This window comes from Phalacrocorax carbo, chromosome 1, assembly GCF_963921805.1.
Source record: "Phalacrocorax carbo chromosome 1, bPhaCar2.1, whole genome shotgun sequence".
NCBI lineage: Eukaryota > Metazoa > Chordata > Aves > Suliformes > Phalacrocoracidae > Phalacrocorax > Phalacrocorax carbo.
The window spans coordinates 44383123-44394079 of record NC_087513.1 but is presented as its reverse complement, the minus strand read 5'-3'; the positions used below and the strand labels follow the sequence as shown (position 1 = coordinate 44394079).

The 10957-nt window shown below is 46.3% G+C and overlaps 1 protein-coding gene across 3 annotated transcripts in view; it reads left to right on the top strand.

Moving 5' to 3' along the window:
- The first annotated feature begins 1945 nt into the window (after positions 1-1945).
- PPP1R12A (protein phosphatase 1 regulatory subunit 12A) overlaps positions 1946-10957 on the top strand; it is a 123894-nt gene continuing 114882 nt past the window's right edge. The window contains exon 1 of one of the 3 annotated variants that reach the window (XM_064450140.1): positions 1946-2365. In XM_064450140.1, the coding sequence (XP_064306210.1) occupies positions 2129-2365 (237 nt within the window). In that variant the 5' untranslated portion in view covers positions 1946-2128. The remainder of the gene's footprint in view (positions 2366-10957) is intronic. The other 2 variants (XM_064450124.1, XM_064450133.1) reach the window with 2 other exon arrangements.

Sequence of the window (10957 nt, the reverse complement as noted above, 5' to 3'; positions counted from 1 at the left end):
GTGCGTTGCATCTCATGCACTGCCATACGGGTGTATCTGATGGATGCCATGCAGCTATCTCCAGATGAAAACCTCTTCTGAAAGACATTAAGAACAACACATTGCTGCAGGTACCTTACAACTACTTGTGAAATGCCACTGACACTTTTATCAATAAAGGAAATAAGAAGCCCAAGTAGGCTGAGCAACTACCCACCATAAGAAGGAGACATTATAATTAGAAAAGAACAAACCATGCAAAAAGTACATGAGGTTTGGTGACCCTCTCAAACTATACTTTGTTTCCTATAATTAGTTGAAAATCTTTTTTTCCAGTAAGTTTAAAACCACATTTTATCCCCAGAGATGATTCACTTTAAAACAAAATACATATTGCTTTTAGCTAAAGAAAACACAATACACATGGGAAAAAATTTGCTATATATAATAGCTCAGTTCCTAGAAGTCACAACTCCGTACGAATACATTTTAGCCTTTGTATCTTTGAATGCTGTGTGCTTTGTAACTACTTGTTCTCCCCCAACAGAAAAGATGGATGTGCTACCCCTGGTTTTACAATAATGGCAGTGAACTTAAAGAAGAACGGACAACGAACACAGGGCTTTGTCCACTGCCATGCAGAAGCGCCAGGGCACATGGGAGATCGCTTTCATGTAATTATAGAATGTCCTGAGTTGGAAGGGACCCACAAGGATCATCGAGTCCAACCCCTATCCCCGCACAGGACAACCCCAAATTCACACCATGTCTCTGAGGGCATTGTCCAAATGCTTCTTGAATATTGCCAGGCTTGGCACCATGACTGCCTCCCTGGGGAGCCTGTTCCAGGGCTCCACCACCCTCTGGGGGAAGAACCTTTTCATAATATCCAGCCTAACCCTCCCCTGGCCCATCTTCCTGCCATTCCCTTGGGTCCTGTCGTTGGTCACCAGAGAGAAGTGATCAGCACCTGCCCCTCCTCCTCCCCTCGTGAAGAAGCTGTACCCTGCAATGAGGTCTTCCCTCAGACTCCTCTTCTCCAGGCTGAACAAACCAAGTGACTTTAGCTGCTCCTTGTATGGTTTCTCCTCTAAACCCTTCACTAACTTCGTGGCCCTCCTCTGGAGACTCTCTAGTTGTATCCCTAACGTACTGTGGTGCCCAAAACTGCACACAGTACTTCAGGTGAGGCCACACTAGTGCAGAGCAGAGTGGGAAGTGAGCTGCCCTAATGGGGACATGTCTGACCCCCAAAACTAAGGGCCCTCAGTAGGTCACCCAGTTTCTTCCCATCTTCCCTCCGAGCGGCTGCTTTTGCCCAGTTTGCCAAGGCGGGCAGAAGGGCCGATGCTGTTGCATGCAAAGGAGTGGTCGCTGGCAGGGACAGGCGGCACTAACTCAGCTGCCCAGCGGAGATGGAGAAGCACCGCACCCCCAGCCGCAGCAGCCCCGGGGAGCCTGGCTCAGGTTTTGCGGCGTAAGGCCTGCACCCGGCGCCCCAATAAACCCCGCCTTTCCCTCTCCCATCCCCAATCACCCGCCGGCGACGCCCGTTTTATGGCGAGGGTCTCGTCGCTTTTGGCCTGTGTTGTACCAGCCCGCAACGCGGACGCGGCCCGCAGCAGGCCAAGGCCGGCGCCCCGCCCGCCCCCACCGCCCGGCCCGGGTCCCCCCCTGCGGCGGCGGCGGTGGGGACTTCCGCCCGGCGGGGCGGGGCGGGGGAAGCCGGTGACCCCAACGGCTGAACTCTTGAACTCACGAGCCCGGGATAAGGCAAACCGAGACGGCCGCGCCCCGGTCACAACGCGGCCGTCAGCGACGCCCGCTACACTGCTCAGCCCGGCCCCTCCTCCTCCTCCTCCTCCTTCCCCCCCCCCCCCCGGCCCCGCCGGGCACGCCGCCCCCCGCCCGCCAGTGACGCCACCGCCCCGCCCCGGTCCCCCGCCCCGCCGGGAAGTCTCGCGGGGTTATGGTAAGAAGGCGGCCGCCGCCGCCCCGCCCCACCGGTTCCCTCCCGCCCTGCGCCCTCCGTCCGCCCGCCCGGCTGGGTGGGTGAGCGAGCGAGGGCCGCGGTGCGCTGTGGGATACTGGCGGTATATAGTCTATCCTCGGTGCGGCGTTAGCGAAGGCGGCCAGGCAGGAGCGGGGTATGAAGATGGCGGACGCCAAGCAGAAGCGGAACGAGCAGCTGAAGCGCTGGATCGGCTCCGAGACCGACCTGGAGCCGCCCGTGGTCAAGCGCAAAAAGACCAAGGTGAAGTTCGACGACGGCGCCGTCTTCCTGGCCGCCTGCTCCAGCGGGGACACCGAGGAGGTGCTGCGGCTGCTGGAGCGGGGCGCCGACATCAACTACGCCAATGTGGACGGGCTCACCGCGCTCCACCAGGTCGGTGCGGAGCCCTTCCCGCCGGCCGGGGCGGGTGGTGGGGGGCCCGGCCGAGGTCGGCGGCGGGACCGGGGCTTGGGCTAGGCGGGGAAGGCGGGGGGGATGGAGAGGGGGGCGAGGCTGGCCGGCGAAGTGCCCCCCCGGGAGGAGGTGGAGGAGGAAGGGGCCGGAGGCGGCTGCTCTCCCCTCCGCTGGGGGGTGTCGGGGCGGGGAGGGGCCGGGAGTGAGGGCGGGAGGTGGCGGCGGCGACGAGCGGGGTCAGGCTCGGGGGCGGCCGGCCGGAGCAGGGAGCGGGCCGAGCTGGAGGGGACGAGAGGCTGTGCCCCCTCCCCGCGGGCCGGGCGTCGGGAGGGGGCGGTCGGGCCTCTCCTTCGGCGGGGAGGAGGCGCCGGTTACCCTCCTTGGCTTTCCCTGCTCGCCCGGTTGCCCCTGTTGGCAGGGCCGGGGGAGCGGGCCCTGTCCCGAGCCGTCCGGGGGGACGGGGACAGGTGCCCCCCGGCGGAGGGGCGGGGGCCGGCAGGCGCGGGGGGCGGGCTTGAGCCGGGTCGCTGCCCCCGGCCCGGGGTGCCGGCGGCGGTCTGCCGATCTCCCGTCTCCTCCCCGGCCCCGCCGCGGCTGAGCCGATTAAACCCCGCTCGTGTGTGCGGGCGGGTGGAGAGACGGATCATCTCTTTCCCCCCGGTTTCTGAGGGGGACCAGTGTTTTGTTCCTAATATAGAAACGTGTATCAACAACAGGCTGCTCGCCTTCCTCAGCGATGGATTCTGCCGCAGTGTGAAAGCTGAACTTTAAGGGGAGCAGGGCTCTCAGAGTTTGCTTTCGTGCGTCGGAGAGCAGTGAAAAACCGAATCCATATTGCTTTGTTCTGGCGTGGGTATGTGGGAGGGGGGTTGGTGCTGAGGGGGATAACTTTCACTTGGGGCAGGGGGGGAATGGAAGAGAAACTGGCTGTGAAGTTTCCTCAAAATGGATGCTTTGTGCATGTTGAACTTCATAGCAGTCTGATTGGAATCTCAAAACGTTAGCCAAATAAGGAAAGGCTGTGGCAATCCGGAGATAATGCGGGTTTGCCTGAATAGTTTTTGTTTCTCTAGAAGGCCAAAAGCTTCCAGACAATATTAAATTCACTGGTTCTCCAAAAAGCAAAAAATGATCTTTGACAGGCTAGCTGCCTCTGGAGTTTAGAAGTTGTTCAGTAGTTTAGGAAAAAAAAAAAATCTTAAGGATTATCAGGTGCAGGTTGACCAAGTAGAAACCTTCCTAAAATGGCTAGGTGAGGTAATTAAGACACTGTTGTTATACAGTGCTTTTCTTAAATATGCCACCTCGTTTTTGTTTATATAGGATGGATAAAATATATTAGATTTTTCAAGGATGTGAGGCTCTGCAAATATATGAGTTGCCCCATGGTACTGGATAGAATCCCCGCCTGAACAGAAGTTGTAAAATTCTACTACGCTTTGCTCTATTTCCTGTGTATAAGTCATCGCTTGCTCCCCTGTAAAGGGTATTGGTTTACTTTCAGTTGTGAACTGAACTGGAAGAATGTGTGTTGTGGTTAAGCCTGTCAGCATGTTACTGCAGTACGGTTACCTGACTTCAGGCTAGCCTGTCACTGCATAGCGAGGTTTTACGTATTTATCCTTCTCTAATCAAGTTATGATTGCTTCATGCTTTCACAGAGCTCTGTATTAGAAGTCCTACCTTAACTGGTTAGATTGTTGGGTCTACAAGTTCCTGTCCTCCAGTGACTGATAGGATAGGATGGTGTTTGGTTTAACTCTATTGTTAGAGTAAGAGATGAATGGAGTTGTCTCTCTTTGAAGTCCAGATGGCAATTTCAAAATGTCTTTGACACTATATACAACAAAGCTTTCATCAAGATCATTTTGAGCTTGTTCTCCCCTTCTTTTTACCTGTTGTTGGCTTGCAGATTGGAAGGGCAAAGTCTAGGGGAACAGAGGTGAAGATTTACATCACTGCTAAAAGTCTTGCTCACTTTCCTCCTCCTCTACCCCATCCCCTCCTCTGGTGATACCAAAGAACCTTTTCTGGTTTTATGATGTTAAAAGCAAATAAGAAGATAAATTGTGAAGCTACAATCCTCTTGAGGCAGTCCAGTAAATGAATATTGCCTGTTGCTATAAAGAAAAAAGCATGTAACAAATGCCGGCCCGTGACCAACTCTGTTTCACTTCATTATTATCAATAAATCTTATTCTTCTCTAACATGCCATATGAAGGGTGCAAATCATACATGATGCAGTCTGTAACATGACTTCATTTAATCAGATTTGGCTGTTGCATGGAACAAAGCTGTATCTGTTCCCAAAGGAAACTCTTCAAAAACTTGGTTATACTTCCTGACAGAGTTTTTTCTGATTGATTTCAATTGTGTTGAAATCCATGTTGTTGTGTTTGACTGCCATGGTTTGCTGTTGCTTTGTGGTTTTTTGTTTGTGGTTTGGGTTTTTTTTAATGTGTGTATGTTGTCTGTCAGATCCCATGTAGATTTTACTGCTTCACAGGAATAAAATTATATCAGTAAAGATAAAGTGACTCTACCTTTTTTGGGTTGTAACCTTTTTGTCTTGCATCTAATTTTTTCTTTGCAGTTATTGGGAACAAATGCATGTGTCTGAAAGAGCAGTAGAATTAAATATTTAATATACTATTCAGCCTTTGTTTCTCCAGCTAGCTATGGCCGTTATAGGAAGAGACTTAAGCTGTGTTTTCTTTTCCACAGCCCAGGTGGTTGGAAGTGCTGAGGGGAAAGTACCATTAATCCTGAAATTGTGGTGAACTTCCAATCTCATCTTTAATGGAGCATCAAGCTTTGTTCATAAAGCCATTAGCCAAACTTTTCCTCTATCAGTTGGCTAGAATATCATCACTATCAGAAAGCTTTATGTAGAATTGTTTCTCTTGATGCATACAGGAAAGAAAAAATAACACTTGGCTTGGTAGCTTAGAGAAGGAAGGAGGAGAGTGTGTGCAGGTATTGTCTTCATCTCTTGGCACTGCCAGTGAGTGATTTTTGTTTCATGTTTGCATGTGCATAAATGAGTGGACTTGAGTGCATCACAGGTGAGGACATGTCAGTTAGATTTGTTTGAGTTAAAAATCTCACAGAAGGGGTAAAAATTGTCATCAGATGATGATTATTATTGCTGTATGTAATGTTGGGTTCAAATGTCATTCTTTTTATGAACTTGTTTTAGCATACGTTCAGGTTAGGCCTTCAAAGGACAAAACTGGGTATGCTGTTTTTCTCTCTATGGGAGATACATGCAGTGTAGAATACTGCAGCACGATAGTATGTATTCTGCAGGAATATCCTACGTTACGTACATGTTGTGCGTCTGTAAGTCTAGACTTAAATTTACAATCGGATGTCTCTTCCATTAATTTAGTGAAGGCTGAAGTTGGTGGTTTTTAAATACTGCATTCACAGACAGTGTCAGGCAGGGTGATATCTAACTTACAGATAGTGCAGCTTTTCTCATCTGCCTTAACAATTGAATGTAAGGAGAAATTGAGAGAAAAAGAGAGCCCCGAGGTGAGCTGTGACCTCACAGATTAATAGTTTCTGGGGGGGGGGGGAAGTGGCATGTTCTGCAATAACGTAAAGAGACAATATATACTGTTTCAGTAAGACCTGGTCCCTTCTAGGCAGTCATATCTGGAGTGGGATTTGGTTCTATTAAGCTTAGCACCTGTCCTTCCTCAGAGTATGGACTCCCTCTTCTTCTCTGTTTTTGAATTCCACGAAAGAGGACTTTGTTCACTAGCTCTGACTGGAATTTATTGTCTAAGTGACGAAAGTAATTTTGACTAAAAGTGACGTAGAGCTTTGTACAGGAAAGAGGAGCCCACCCTTTCTGGGCAGCACCATGGCAAGGCTGCACAAGGTGGGGAGGGACCGTGACGTGACTGGTTTCCTGCAAGGCTAGATTTCCTCTACACTCTGCTCCCCAGGGAGCACAGGGTGTGCAATGTGGAGTACCTGCATGCTCCTGATAAAGAAGGCGGCTGAGATTAGGCTGTGGTTAGGTATGACAGCTTAGGCAGCCTGCTTTTCGGCTGCCCTTTTTCTTTGAGGCTGTTCAGATTTAGGAGGTGGTAACCTGGTTTTTGGCCTCATTCTGTCTGGGTGAGGAGGGTGGATGCTGGCGTAATTCCACCACATAGCATGAAAGGAGCATGTCCTGCTGCCTTGATCTTGCTTCTTTCTGGGGAGGGTACTCCTTTGGAGGGTAGGTAAGGGAAACTGTCTTAGCTGTTTCCCTTAGCATGTGGGAATCTGTCTTAGCATGGGGGTTGTTGAGTACTGTAGGTGTTGTCATTGATGAAAACTGAACAGCAAGACAGGCTACTTGCCCTTAGTGAAGAATTCGTGTGCTCTTTTTTTTGTCCAGGACAAGTACAATTAAGCAATGCTCCCCAAAGGCTCTCTCTGTTGCAAATATCAGTGTTTTTCTGCAACTCTTCAAGTACTAAATGGAATATGAAGGTGAGACTGTTTTACCCACATTATAGTTATGTATTAGTTTGCAGGCATAGCAGTATGCAGTGTTAAATAGAAATTTTGAGTTGATGCCACTGCTGTAGGGCTCTACTGCATTGACCCCTCAGTAGTAATTAAGATGTTGAGAAACTCTTCGCAAGCGTGTTTCACTGAACACTTACTCCTTCTAACTAATTAAGGACAGTTATTGCTGTCTGAATATTTCCTGTGAGTTCTGTGGGATTTATTTCTTGGAGAAGAATTGCCTTCCTTTATGGGAGCTTCTGCAATAGTTAATGTGAAAAATTCTGTCAGGATTCCTGGTGGCGTGCTCATAGTACCTGATATGGTAGAGGGTATCCTTACAGTAGGCATCAACTGTTGTCCTTGTTACAACATCCTTTCTAACAGCAGGGAGTGATGAAAGAGACACAAAAACTGCGAGCACTGGATCCTTTCGCCTTAGAACTTGGTAGAGGGCTTTAAGGCTGCACTGTCAGGATCCTTTTTGATAAATGATAACACAGGTCATGTATTTGAGCTGGGGCCACAGCATGCGGAGCATGTCAAGTCATAAGAGCAAAGAACAGGTTGCTACAGTCTTAAATCTCTAGGGTGGTTGCATCATAGCAGCACTACCCACCAACCAAGGGTAAGGAAGGTATGGAAACAGCTCAGAGCTATCTTAGTAACTTCCTAGCTATGACTTCTGCACTACCTCTTTTGGAGAGTGAAAATACTGGTGTGTACACTAAACCTGTTAATTTTTCAAGACTGTCAAGTAAGAGAGCTTCCTTATGTACAGAAGGTTTGTACTCAGTTATGAACCTGATGCTTAAATCTCACTGTTTGGAGGGGAAAAAACCTCCTACCCACCGACCCCCCTAATGTTCTCATTGTAGATTATATACAACTGAGAATTTTGGAGTCATTTGCTCAGCTTGTATTGTGCTATCCTGATTTATTTTTTAATTCTCTATCTGAACAGAAACGCACAGAGAAAATTAGTCCTGAAATAAGTGTAATGTTGACTTCGCTCAGTGATTAGACTACAGAGGCATATTTGTTTAAAATCCCCTTTGTAATAGGAGTTGGTTCTTGTGTGGGCTATAGATATTTCTCCATAGTTACAGTAGCTAGGTTCAGATTCTACAATAAGTACTTGTTAACGTCGTACTGATCTTGTCATCTTAGATTTTTTTTTTTTACCTTTTGAAATGGAGGCAGGAAGAAGAAAAAAGATGTGATTCTTCATAATATACTTCAATAGTGGAAACTTAAATACGGCATTCAAAAGAATTATATTCTGCTTGGTGTTTTTAAAAAAGAAACAAGTAACAATCTTTTCACCTTTTTAGGTTTATTGTCTTCAAGTGTCTCTTGGTCTCTTCATGGTCTGTCAGGTTTGAACCTGGGGTTTCTATGTCTGGTTACATAACAACTTTCTTTGCTATAGATATTCCTTGTATACAAATAGAACAACCTAAGTAAACTCTAGCATATAGTGACGATTTTAATTATTTAAAGCAATTTTCCATGTTAGTGTAAGTGACAGATTTCTTAAACTTATCTAGTCATGGATGTTCTACATTCAATGTAAGGATGAATTCAGCTGGTCGGGCTTCAGTACTTGCTGAAGCCAATGTTCAGGGGTAATTTCTGCTGGTCTCTAGCTGTGAATTTTGCTGTAGCATTAATACTGCTTTTACACTAAAGCTTTATCCATTGTATTCTGGCATATTGTTGGTATCACTAGAACATTTTTTTCATGATAAATCATCAAAAGCACCTTGTAAGGGTAGATGAGATGTGCTCTTACATGTGTGAATAAAGCTGATGTGAACACACTTGATTTGAGGCCTTTTTGACCATGGCATTGTAGTAGCAAGTCTGTTGGTTTGTGGGTTGGTTTTCTTACCAAATTAAATTTCAGTTTGTTAGCTGAAACTGAGGCTAAGAGACAGAAGCAGTCAGTATAAATCATTAGTAGAGATAGAACTTAAGTCTTCTAATGAGGATCTGTTTTCCAGGCTTAAGGGTATATGCAAAATTTTAGTTGGAACAGATGGTTTGACAGGCTCTTGGCCAGCTCTTAGCTTGCTTATCCCTTTGCTCATACTCTTGCTTGCTCTCTGAGCTGTTACCTGGGCTAGTAAGACACTTAACTGCAATCTTTTCAAAAATTGAGAGCCCAGCAAATTGCTTGCTGCTTTCTGTGTAGTTGTGCCTCTTTTTTGAGGCTGCACTGACAGGATGTGGAGTTGAGGAATGTGCATGTGTTCTTGCAGATACTTAAATTTTATTGAAGAGTATATTCAGACGGATTAGACTTAGACAAACCAATATGCTCTGAAAGGAATGTGGTGGTAGGTTTAGACAACTATAGTATGAGGACATCCTTTTGGAACTCTTGCAACCAAGAAATTGTAAACTACGTGTTGTTGCTGCCATGCCGTAGTAATCAATATTAGAGTATATGCGTATAGAACATGCAATGTATGAGGACATTTACTTTAAAAATGTTATATCAGTGCTTAACAATATACTTCATTCATCTGGGCAACTGTAAAAATGCCAAACTGGAATGCAGCTGCAAGGCACTGGAGCTGTCAGTAAGCTGGGCAGCTTCTGATGCTGCTGGATGGGTGGAGACATTCCAAGCTGCTTTACTTTCCTATATGCATTCCTGAAATGACAGTCAATGGAAAGCATGGCATAAGAGTGGCAGCATTCCTCAGCTGTTTCCTTTCTAGTAATTTCAAGACTGTAAGGATAGAACAAGAAGGCAAAGGATGATCAGGGTACTTGGGGATAAGGGGGGAAGCATTTCCGTTTTGGTTTTTTTAAATGCTTTGTTTTGACAAGACCTGGTACCCAGCTTTTCTGTCTCAGTTGTTTTTTGTGAACACTGAATCAGCCACTCTGCTTATCCTGGAAAGACTGCATCTTTGATGACTCATTCACAAACCCAAAATTAGAGCAATATGATGAAGTCTTTTGAACAAGACTGTTTCCCATTTATGCCTGAGTGGTGTTAGCACTTACCCCATTAACAATATATTTCTTAGACTAATGGCTTCTAAAGGTCTGTTAAACAGAGTGAAGAGTGGAGTTGGCTTTAAGAAGAGGGTGAAACCCCTGAAAAAAAAACTTGGCCAGCAAATGCAGCCTCATTTTGGGCCTACATACAGAAGTAGGTTTGTCTTCAAGGCTGCAAGTGAATAGTTCTTATACTACTGTAACTTCTGAATACTTCAATTTTACATTTGGTCTATAACTGGCACATAACCATCTATTTTGATACTAAAATATCTGTAAGCTGAGGTTGTTAGAAATGGTTCCAGCTACAAAATGTTCTCTCAGGGGCCAAGTCTCAATTTCTTTTTTTTTTAAATCAGTCTGAAATATCCTTTGATTTATTTTCCCATGTTATGATTGTAATTCATGGTCTTGAGTTCGAACTATGACAGCTTGCTTTGACAGGATCAGTTAGCCAGCCAGCGATGATTACTGTGCAAGTTTTAGTTTGAGGGTGATTATTCAGTTTTGCTGTTGCTGTTTTACTACCCTGACAGTGAAGCTAGAAGAGTAACCAAAGTATCTTCTATATACATACTTGAGTTTTTGAGGTTTCTTGTCCAGCAGGGGATTACATGCAAGTCTTGGCCTGTGTTGTGGTTCTGAAATATATAAATGCCACTTTTTGTGTGAATTTCATTTTTCTGTTATTTCTTTGGTTCTTTCACAGAATGACTAAGAGGAATGTTAGCAGTGTGAAACCTGTCTGTTAATAGTTCTGCTTTAAACTTACAGGATGAACTTACCTAACAGTATTTTTTCTTAAAAGCTCATACTTGAGGATTTGTCTAAGGCAAAATAACAATGCCTTCATTTGGTAACAAAGGTGAACACAGCTGACAAGCGTATGCTGATGTACGTGTGTGGTCAACGCTGCCTTCTGAAACAGTTAGCCTGGATGAAGCTTTCACTGAGAAGCTGCATTCCTCTGTCAAATCTGGAATCCTTGTGGGCCCCTTTTGAAACCAAAATACTGTCTTGGACTTCTGTCTTTGAAACTTTTGGCT